The sequence below is a fragment of the Notothenia coriiceps genome, unplaced genomic scaffold, assembly GCF_000735185.1.
Source record: "Notothenia coriiceps isolate Sejong01 unplaced genomic scaffold, NC01 NC01_scaffold00024944, whole genome shotgun sequence".
NCBI lineage: Eukaryota > Metazoa > Chordata > Actinopteri > Perciformes > Nototheniidae > Notothenia > Notothenia coriiceps.
Window position 1 is genome coordinate 18,654 of NW_011357645.1, and position 11,609 is coordinate 30,262.

General features: G+C 38.6%; 1 protein-coding gene and 1 long non-coding RNA gene across 2 annotated transcripts in view; both read left to right on the forward strand.

Annotated features, from left to right (window-relative positions):
- Nucleotides 1–1,156, forward strand: part of LOC104955881 (uncharacterized) — a 3,519-nt gene extending 2,363 nt beyond the window's left edge. Inside the window, exon 3 of the long non-coding RNA XR_799493.1 lies at nucleotides 1,072–1,156. This is a non-coding gene — a long non-coding RNA (uncharacterized lncRNA). The remainder of the gene's footprint in view (nucleotides 1–1,071) is intronic.
- A 43-nt stretch (nucleotides 1,157–1,199) lies between these two features.
- prkg2l (protein kinase cGMP-dependent 2, like) overlaps nucleotides 1,200–11,609 on the forward strand; it is a 14,120-nt gene continuing 3,710 nt past the window's right edge. Inside the window, exons 1-12 of the mRNA XM_010783275.1 lie at nucleotides 1,200–1,208; nucleotides 1,241–1,437; nucleotides 3,283–3,449; nucleotides 4,264–4,377; nucleotides 5,418–5,523; nucleotides 6,240–6,303; nucleotides 6,411–6,488; nucleotides 6,967–7,061; nucleotides 7,975–8,043; nucleotides 9,318–9,416; nucleotides 9,505–9,637; nucleotides 9,959–10,095. Of these exons, the coding sequence (XP_010781577.1) occupies nucleotides 1,200–1,208; nucleotides 1,241–1,437; nucleotides 3,283–3,449; nucleotides 4,264–4,377; nucleotides 5,418–5,523; nucleotides 6,240–6,303; nucleotides 6,411–6,488; nucleotides 6,967–7,061; nucleotides 7,975–8,043; nucleotides 9,318–9,416; nucleotides 9,505–9,637; nucleotides 9,959–10,095 (1,268 nt within the window). The remainder of the gene's footprint in view (nucleotides 1,209–1,240; nucleotides 1,438–3,282; nucleotides 3,450–4,263; nucleotides 4,378–5,417; nucleotides 5,524–6,239; nucleotides 6,304–6,410; nucleotides 6,489–6,966; nucleotides 7,062–7,974; nucleotides 8,044–9,317; nucleotides 9,417–9,504; nucleotides 9,638–9,958; nucleotides 10,096–11,609) is intronic.

Sequence of the window (11,609 nt, forward strand, 5' to 3'; positions counted from 1 at the left end):
TGCAGATATCACTGTAATCATTTGACAGTGAGGGGAATACTTCAGGTTTTATTATGAAAACTTCGAGACCGGAAATACTGTTTTCACCCCGTGAGGGTTGACGCTAACTTTACATGGAAGCTGCCGCGTATACACGTTCTTCTGGTGAGACCTCAAATCATCTTCGTAATATCTATCAAACTATCACACATCCACTGGACGTAGATTATAAGAGTACAATACAGTACTTCTCGCTAGGAATCTAATCAAAAAGCATTTTAATGGCCAAACTATTGCATAATTTAGGATTTTCTAGAGAGGGTTATTTGTGAATAAAAGAATCTCCGGAGCGTTTGCAATCAACGGGAGCATGTTGTTTATTACACGACCACTAGAGGTGCTACACTTTAAAGCGTGACTCGGGGTCGTATTAAGCTGCTGAACAATCAACCTATTTGGTCGTTTTTTGTAGGAGGACAGGATGAAAGAAAGAAACCTAGCCATGTAACAATCTGAGAGGATGTTTTTGTGAACATACTACGTTTTGCCCTGTGGAACAATGTGGCTATTACACGTTTTTTGTGTGATTAATCATTGAGCCCTCGGTGAAATGTCATTGGTCTTTGCTTTACTGGAAATGTCCCATCATTCATTATATTACATTACATTACAACATCTGTTGCCTTTATAACCAAGACTTCGATCCAACCTAACAGCAAAATGTGTTGTTTATCAATAATGTCATCATTGTTATAAAACCACTCAATAATATGGTTCAGGTTTGATTAGCTTTACCTTCAAAAACAACTTGATTAATTCTCAAGAATTACTACGTACCAACTTCTAGTTTATGCTTAGGAAATGTCAAAAAAAATCGTTCATTTAAAAATGAATAAAGAGCTTCCTTATGGATGCTTCTCCAACTTGTAGCACATTTTACGATGTGTATTAAATGTATAGTCATTTTTCCGACATGCATTTGGTCCAGCTAAGCATTTCAGACGTTGTCTGCTCTATGTTTGTAGTGTAGACTGAGTCGGTGTGCAGTAGTGTGATTTTGTATTCAGTGATGGAACTGATATTGCTCTTCAGGCTGCGGATCACCCAGCTGGAGGAGGAGCTGGCCCGTCGGGATCAGGAGTTCCGGGCCCAGGAGCTTCAGCTGCAATATCTCCAGAGTGAGCTGGAGGCCAAGGTCTCCCAGGTGGCCAAGCTCCAGGATGCTATTGGCTACAACAGCAGTCTGGGCTGCTCCCCCCAGCCCCGGCGCCCCCGGCGACCCCCCCGCTTCAGTGTCATCAACCAGGCCCCCAGCCGCTTCCACAGGGTGGCTGTGGAGGTGCATCGCCGCCTCAGAGCCAAAGAGGGCGTTTCTGCAGAGCCTACCTCAGAAAACTTCTGCGGGGGGTTCAGAGCAGCTCACACCCCCACTGTAAAGTCTGTCCGGAAAGACTCACAGTAAGTTAACGGGACACTCCACACATTAACATTAACTTTTAGAGTGCTAGTAAACATATTCCCTCTGATACTTTCAAATCAAACCCAAAATCAGCCCACCGGGATTACAAATATCTACATTTTCTTGTTAAAACTGACTTTTGGGATCCTGAGAATGTCATATGGAATCAGCATCCTCAATCATCCCCAAAACCACTCAGAAATTGTCCAAATCGGCCAATCATTATTGTCTACATAAGATATAATGCTATTTGCTATCAACAACACCCTAAAGTCTATACGACTCTACCTAGCACCTGGATTTTTGTTTTACTAAGACCATAAATCATATTCCTTGGTGTGTAGAAAAACAGCTACTAAGTCTATAGAAAATGTCTTACAAAATCATTACTGATGATAAATCTAGAAAAGTATTTATTAGGTTATCAACAAGCTTTTACTAAAAAAACGGTGTCGTTGTAATTTAAATGTGATCGACCAAAACAGAAGACCTTTGGGCATCTGAAAGGCTGTATTACCATGGCAGGATAATAGAAAGACATGGAGGGAACAAAGGGCCACTGAATCTAGATGCAGGATCTGGGTCATTATGAGCTTCAATTACTCAACCTCCACTGCCTGCTGCTCTCAGATCCATTCAGACCCTCATGTCCACTGAACGCACCGCACATCATCTGTGTGATGTGCTAATCAGGAAAACAAAAACACCCACTCAGGGAAATCTGTTGAATAAATTCAAAATGCACACATTAATGCAGTGGCTTGGAACCAGGACCCATATTTGCAATATTTTATTGTAGCAAACACGTCTGGTGAAACCAACACATAATTATACATTACTGTTTAGATCACATTTGGTTTTGTAAATAAATAAATAATATGCTAGCATATAAAGGTATAATCTATGATGGGCAGTGGCATGGTTGAGCTTATAACATGCATCCTGGACTAACGTGAAGAATCACTTTAGAATTAGAACTAGAATGTAGTTTCACAGTAATACAGCAATGCATTCTAACAATCACATTTTCAAATGATCCTGCCCCACTGTCAAAATGTTCTTTAGTGGCCCTATCACACCCGACACTATGTCTATGTCATATGGGACTCTGGGCAGGGGAAATCTACCTGACCAAATCAAGCAAAACACGACATAAATGATTTTGCTGAGGTCCTCCATTTGGGCTAATCATTTTTAAAAATCGTTGATGGAAACCTGAAACTAGTGCTGTGTCTAATACAGAATCCTCTCCTGTGGATGAACCATGAAGGTGTGCAAATAAATGAATCGCAGAACTATTTTACAGAAGTCAGCCCTTACATAATACAATACCGCAGAATATAATACAAAATATTACATATATATAGCGACATGTGTTTTAATAAATTGGTTTTCATATGTCTCTGTTGTGTCAAATCTTGAATTTGTCTCTGCTAGGTCAAATCTTGAAGCTACATGTTCATTAGCTGTTGATCACATCATTGGCTGTTTTGTATGCAAAAGAAACTGATGAACTGAGGGAAAGCAACCTATATTGTTTGCTCTCTGCTGCTTCCAGTGAAAACAGCAACACTGAGCTAAGCTTACTGCGTGCTTACTGTGGCGTTCCTTGACGTCGCATACGGGAAAGACCATACAGTAGGTGACCACCTTTATTGGTTGGCAGCTAACAGGATAACAACAAAAACATAGCTAGCATCCTGCGTGAGGTCTTCATATTTAGAGGACAAAGGCTTTTGTATGCTGCAAAGGTTTTTAAACCCCTGAGGTAAATGTGTGATGTGATATTGGTATGGATAACTAACATTAGACTTTGTTTATCTCGGCTTCTTCCTGAATTCCAGAACCAAGAAACTCATCAACGGTGCCATCATGAACAATGACTTTCTGAACAAGCTGGAGCCGCAGCACTTGAGGGAGATGGTGGACTGCATGTATGAGAAGGTTTACACCGAGGGACAGCTGGTCATCCAGGAGGGGGAACCTGGAAACTACCTCTATGTCCTGGCAGGTAAGCTCTGCAGAGCATGGATCTGATGCAACTAACAATGTCCCATTTCATGTTAAAGAGATTTTGCTGGACAGTTGATAGGGATGATAGAGATGGTAGGGATGATGGTATGGTAGGGATGATAGAAAGGTAGGGATGATATAATGGTATTGATGATAGAACGGTAGGGATGATAGAAAGGTAGGGATGATAGAACGGTAGGGATGATAGAATTGTAGGGATGATAGATGATAGAATGGTAGGGATGATAGAACGGTAGAGATGGTAGAAAGGTGGGGATGATAGAATGGTAGGGATGATAGATGATAGAATGGTAGGGGTGATAGAAAGGTAGAGATGATAGAAAGGTAGGGATGATAGAAAGGTAGGGATGATATAACGGTAGGGATGATAGAATGGTAGGGATGATAGATGATAGAATGGTAGGGATGATAGATGATAGAATGGTAGGGATGATAGAATGGTAGGGGTGATAGAATGGTAAGGGTGATAGAATGGTAGGGGTGATAGATGATAGAATGGTAGGGATGATAGAATGGTAGGGGTGATCGAATGGTAGGGGTGATAGAATGGTAGGGATGATAGAATGGTAGGGGTGACAGAATGGTAGGGATGATAGAATGGTAGGGGTGATAGAATGGTAGGGGTGATAGAATCGTAGGGATGATAAAATGGTAGGGGTGATAGAATCGTAGGGATGATAGAATGGTAAGGGTGATCGATGATAGGAATAATGAAAGGCCGGCCATCCTAACATCTGTATCCAACAGATATGTAGATGAGTGGAACTGTAAGGTGTGTTTGCTCCGTGCAGATGGCCTGCTGGAGGTCTTCCAGAATGGGAAGCTGCTGGGGGAGATGCGTCCTGGATCTGCATTTGGAGAGCTGGCCATACTGTACAACTGTAAGAGAACAGCCACGGTCAAAGGTGAGGGGAGCAGCCATTCTTTAAATAAGTTCTGGTCCTTTATGTGTGTCCCCTCTGGGATCACACTCCCTGGTGCTTCAGTGTGTATGCTATGGCGTGTTTGTTGACAACCATATCCATATCATTTAAGACACCTCCATCTCACAGGGAGTTATTAAATATACCTCAAACCTGCTCATCCATGTGTCACCAACTCCACAGATATGATAATATTATCATGCGTATAAGCTTTAACTGTACACCCAATATGTTTGAATTAACATTTGATGGAAAGACACAATTATTTTTCACAATGCAACACGAACATTTCAGGTAAACATGGGGCCTGCAGTGTGTTAAATGATAATCCTTTCACTCATCAGCTTGAATTTTAATACATTCATTTACATTTAAATTAGGCCTTAATAACATCTATTGAATAATTAATTGCTTTCATTATGACTTGAAATGATGACTTGATAGTTGAATTGTCTTTATCTTAGCTTAGCTTTTGATTTGTTCTTCTTAAATATCACAATATAAATATTACTTTGGCACCTGGAGAAATTATAACACGTGAAAAAATAAATGTTGCAATAAAATGTTTGGTGTTATATTTGTGACAGCCGAAAATGCAGCCGATCAAAGATACCTGAAGGTTAGCTGTCTGAAATCTATTTAAGGATTAATCCTCATTTTGTTTTTAATAGTTGCACACATAATCTTAAAGAAGTAGTTAAACAAAGTTTAGTTGGAATGTTCTGCCTGTGTTTGTGTGCAGACATGATAAATGAGGATGAGAATGCATGAGAAAACAGCTAGCTCTTTTCAGAAAACATATCTCCAAAATGTTCCAGAACATGAAACAATGACAGTGTTCTTGTCTGGCTCAGAAATACCGAAAACAATCCCCCAACATGATCATAATAGTCATTCCAGTACATCTGCAGCATGTTGTTGGACTGAATACAGCATAGAAATACAAAATAAATAAATAGTAATAAAATATATAAGCAACTGATATGGTAAGCAGATCAAATGAATGGTTGATTCTCCTCCAGCTGTGTCCCAGTCTAAAATCTGGGCTCTGGACCGCCAGACTTTCCAGACCATCATGATGCAGACCACACAGGCGCGCCATAACGAGTACTTCAGCTTCCTGTGCAGGTAACACTCTGTGCCCCCCCCCCACACACATTTGTTAATATTTTAAAGCAAAAGCAGCAAATCTTCAAATATTAGAAGAATGTGCTGCCAATAAATGTTGTGTTAACCCCACTTTAAGTTATTTAGGTAAATTAAATATAATGCACGATAGTTTTATCCATACCAAATCATCTTATTTTAAAATGCTTACCTGAGTATTGTTTGTCAAAATCTGAATGTATAAAGTAATTAGTAAATACATCTCTAAAATTAATGAAGTGGAGTAAAAAGTAAAACATTTGCTTCCAAAATGTAGAGGAGTAGAAGTATAAAGTAGCATATACTGAGATACTCAGGTAAAGTGCAAGTACCTTAAATGTGTATTGAAGTACTTGAGTAAATGTACTTAGTTACTTTCCACCACTGCACACCTGTACAGGTTTAAGACTGACTTTTGCTCAGACACTCTAGGTGAAAAAAATACCAGCAGTGCTGTAGTGGCTGGTAAAATAAAAATGTCTTCATTTCATAATTAAGAAATTGAGTCTAAATGCTATCATTATTAAATCATCAAAATCCTGCATGATATACCAAATACAAAGCCTTGAAGACCATTTTTATTGGCAGACATTTAAGTGCATTGTAACATTTCCTAAATGTCTATTATTTTGCAGTTTACTGTATATGATAAATCCCAACATCCGTTAAAAAAAAGTGTTTCTTTTTGTCTCTGTCAGTGTGTCACTTCTCCGAGGACTGCCTGAGGAGAAGCTGGCCAAGGTTGTGGATTGTCTTGAAGTGGTGAGTATTTCACACTCACGTTTTTTAGCATATTTCTACATTTTATCAAGTTCCATACCGTGTCTGTTTCTGATTTAAAGAGAATGACTGACCTTCTGTCTTTTCAGGACTATTTTGAAAAAGGGGAGTATATAATTCGAGAGGGTGAAGAAGGAAACACTTTCTTTATTATTGCAAAAGGAGAGGTGAGATATCTGCACAAGCCTGTCAAACTGTCCTAAAGCCTCAGTATTTGATTGATTCAAGTTCATTTGCACGATTCATTTGCCTTGAAGCAAATAAATTAAATGTTATCATGACAATATATATATAATTGTATTTATTCAGAGCTCATTTTGTCTGCAGTAGTTGCAATACGCAGAGGGCAATTCAAATGACGAAACATCTGGAAATCTATACAGTGTTTCCTTAAGAATCCTAGCTGCTCATAACTTACATTGATGCTATAGGACATATGATTGAGGTATTTAGCTTTGCATGTAGAATATGATTCTCAAGTATAGGAAATAATATATGTTTAATACAAAATATCCAGTTATGAATGATTATGTATAATTTAAGCTGAATATTAGGTCCCATATACTGTATATTGCCTCTACAGCTTGTATAGTGACTGACTCCCATTAGAAAAGAATGATTGTCTCAGTTCAGTTCTCTCTGTAGGTGATAGTCACTCAGAGCACAGAGGGGCTGGCTGAACCACAAGAAATCAAGACGTTGGGAGTTGGAGATTACTTTGGAGAAAAAGCTCTGATCAGGTACAGACAGGACTGAGGACACAGAACTGCAGAACTGTAAAAACCGAGATATATTAGACCCTCAAAGCTCACATCACATGGTATTCAGTGAGCACCAACTCTCTGAAGCTCATGCTCCGTGTTCTTCTGGCAGCCATCAATGCTCACTTGTTAACACATTACCATTTGACCAGTGAAACCCATGAAGATAATAATACTGCTTTTGAGTATCCTACCTGTCCACTGTAGTGAGCGGTTTTACTTAAGTACTTTTTTTTTACTCTACTACATTTATTACAACACTCCAAGTTACTTTGTACATATTAAAACACATGATCTGATATGGTATAACTTCAACACTAAAATGCTATTATATGGATAAAACAGGATAACATAATAACCGTAAAATATATTAATTTGAAGAGATCCGTTTTCGTACTCTTATTACTTTTGATTCTTGAACTACATTTAGCTGATAATACTTCTGTATCTTTATATTATTCTGATATGGGTCATTGTGCAGAATGAGTACTTTTACGTTTTGTACTTTAGGTATATTTTGATGTTAATACTTTTTTACTTTAATATTACTAAAGTAATATTTTGAAATCAGGACTTTTACTTATAAGGGAGAATTTTAAGGCCATATTATTTGTACTTTTACTTAAGTTAAGGATCTAAATACTTCTTCCAACACTGCTTGTTATAATATTACCAATTAATCAGTGAACCCATGAAGATAAGAAGGCTGCTTTAAGTAGCTCCACTGTAGAGAGCAGTTTGGGCCAGTTCTTTGTGTCTGGGTTGACTATGGGTAAACAATCAGAGGAGACACGGGACAAATCCTTCTGCTCACCTGAGCAGAGATCTAAGGCATGTCAGAGGGGTGCTCCACAGAATGTGTTCATGTGTGTTGTGTTGCGTTTGTTTACAGTGAGGATGTTCGGTCAGCCAACATTATCTGCAATGAGAACGACACACACTGCCTGGTGGTGGACAGAGAGTGAGTACATACAGGATGTTTACCTGATATGTTATTGTGTACAGCTGGAATCAAAGCTGGAACCAAAGCTTATATTAAAGGCCATTTAATGTAAAGAACAGTAATATATTCTCATCTGTGTTTTGTTACTGCTGTTTACTCTTTCATTGCTGCAACCAGTTATTACTCAAGATGGATTGAGGAGTATGGAAGGTTATAATGCCAGCAACTAGTTATTTATTTTTGAACCAACCCTGGGTAAACTGTCAGCGAGATCCTTATGTTCTGCTATTTAGGTTGAATTGAAAAACCTTGACATTACATTTGGCAATAAGAGGTCCATGACATCAAATGCTGCAGTAAAATCCCAGAGCACAGCTCTTAGTTTCCTGTCATCCACATGAACTAACAGATGTAATTATACTGTGCTACTCCAACAGTTCAAGGAAGAAAACCGAATTCATAAAACCACAAGGGCAGGTGCAAATGCTCAGTCTTACAAAAATCGTTACAAAAGTAGAACAATGATACAACAATTCCAGGCAGGCAAATTAGGTAAAGGGTAAGGCTTTTTTATTGTGTTGCATTGTTGGAGGAGCCTGTGACCTAAGATTTTCATCTTCATAACTACACTGTAGCTATGTACGTATGACTAATAAAAGCCTTGAACCTTGAACTTTGAACACAAAGCATTATCATGGGAAAACAGGCAATGGTTAAAAACACAGGAACTGGCAGACTATGGTACAAGACAAAGGAAAGCTCAGGCTCATGGCTCAAAGATAATCTGGCAGCAAGTAAATGCTCTGGTATAGATAGGAAGGAGCTGATCAGGGAATGGGGAGCAGGTGAGTGGATCTACTGACAGAAGGGCAGGAACATGGGAGAGCCGGCTCAGAAAGGACAGCAGTTACAACAGAACACAAGCAAGCAAACAAACAAAAAAAGACCAAACCCATGACAGTTAGTAGCCTGCCCTTGTGCGACAGTGTGCTGTGCTTTTCCATTCAGTGCATTACTAAAATAATTTAAAGTAGCTTTATCAGAACATAATTATGCTGTATAAGTTATGTGGCTGCAAACCAGTTAAAAGTAATACTGTTTTTATCGATAGTATTGCATGTACCACACACAAACACATACCCACAAACACGATACACACACACACACACACACACACACACACACACACACACACACACACACACACACACACACACACACACACACACACACACACACACACACACACACCAAACTAAAGGTTGTTAATTGCCCCCTGTTACCCCCTCTAGCAATTTCAACCAAATGGTGGGAACCTATGAGGAGCTCCAGTCTTATCTGAAGGAATATGTAGATGAGCTTTCCAGGAGTGATGAGAGGAGAAACGCCCTGTAAGTGCACCATGACAGAGTTAGTGTATGAGTAAAAGCAAACAGGGGCCCAAATGTGACCGTATGTCCCCTGATGTTCCTCTCTCAGGCCCCACTCCCCTATTGACTCTGCAGAGGCCCAGGAGCTGAAGAGGCTGAGGGAGAAGATTTCCCTCTTGCCTTTCAAGGATCTGGAGGTCATCGCGACTCTGGGCATGGGAGGGTTTGGACGAGTGGAGCTGGTTAGCTTCAGTAACACTACTATTCATTATACTGCAATTTATTTATCTGGATAACGTTTTAACTGCCAAACCCTCTTCTTGTTATTTATTCAACTCAAGTCCCTTTGTAGTATGGTATCTTTGAGCAAACATATGACCAATGGATGAAAAATAAGAATATTATTAAAATACATCTGCAAAATTAAGGGGCAGTTTTGTGACCTGATGGCAGGTTGGGTCAGAGGATATGACAGGGTGGGTGATGAAAGTATTTTTCCTCGGGAGGCTATTACAGGGACAGTGTTTATAAATGAAGGCTAACTCCTCTCTGTTGCATCTCAGGTAAAGCTGAAGGATGAGGACACCACGTTTGCTCTGAAGTGCATTAAGAAGAAGCACATCGTCGACACCAGACAGCAGGAGCACATCTACTCTGAGAAAAACATCCTTCAGCAGACCAACTCTGCGTTCATCATCAGGTGAATCTCATCACACATGCAGGTGTAACAACAACCTGATACACTGACAAAATGGATACTTTGGATCAACTTGAACAAATTGCGTTAATTTGTTACAGCTAATTTTTTTTGCTTATTCCAAATCGATTTTTTGACCTCAAAAAATTAATTTGGGTCAAGTAAAAAATATTGCTTCCGTCTAAGATATATACACTGAACAAAAATATAAGTGCAACACTTTTGTTTTTGCTCCCATTTTTCATGAGATGAACTTAAAGATCTAAAACATTTTCTTTATACACAAAATAACCATTTCTCTTGAATATTGTTCACAAATCTGAAAAAATCTGTGATAGTGAGCACTTCTCCTTTGTCGAGATAATCCATCCCACCTCACAGGTGTGGCATATCAAGATGCTGATTAGACAGCATGATTATTGCACAGGTGTGCCTTAGGCTGGCCACAATAAAAGGCCACTCTGAAACGTGCAGTTTTGCTTTATTGGGGGGGTCTGGGGGGGTCCGAAAACCCAAGGGTTAAACCCTAACCCTAACATGTCACCCATCTCCTTCGCATAGAGTTGATCAGGTTGTTGATTGTGGCCTGTGGAATGTTGGTCCACTCCTCTTCAATGGCTGTGCGAAGTTGCTGGATATTGGCAGGAACTGGAACACGCTGTCGTATACGCCGATCCAGAGCATCCCGAACATGCTCAATGTCACTATCACTATCACAGATTTTTTCAGATTTGTGAACAATATTTGAGAGAAATGGTTATTTTGTTTATATAGAAAATGTTTTAGATCTTTGAGTTCATCTCATGAAAAATGGGAGCAAAAACAAAAGTGTTGCATTTATATTTTTGTTCAGTGTATTTACATTGACAAGTAATAAGATGATTCATTCTGAAGACCGCACATCATTTATTACTTTGTTATAACTTAATTTTTCCTTTTGGACTAACCTCATAATTATATTAGATCTAAGAAGAGTTTTTAAGTTTGTGAAAAGAAATTAAACAAAATACTTCATTTTGTTGCAGGCAATATTTTTTATTATAGCTTAAAATATGTTTCTTTTATTACAAAGCAAAAACTTGTACATCAATACAATACTGTGTTTTGTTTACTGTAAACAAATTACATTTTGACTTAAACTTATAACACTTTGTTTAGCTCAGTTCACATAAAGACAGGAATATTCTCTTCAAAAGACCTTAACATTTATTGGAATCTCTTTAAAATATGCATCACCTATTCTGTTTTATAAAATATAAATACATCAATACATTAATACAATTAATTGAGTACATTATGCAACCTATTTGCATCTGTACAACAATGCAATTTCTCCATAGGATTTTGGAAAATAGCTCGAAATAAGGTCTGTGGTTGACACACATTTAAGAGACGGATCACGTTTTGTTCAGCCGGATAATATCCACATGTCTACCCTACTTTTATAATTTTTGAATCATAAATCTATTGAGCATAAATCTATCAATTAGATTTTTGATCCGGCTGAACAAAATGTG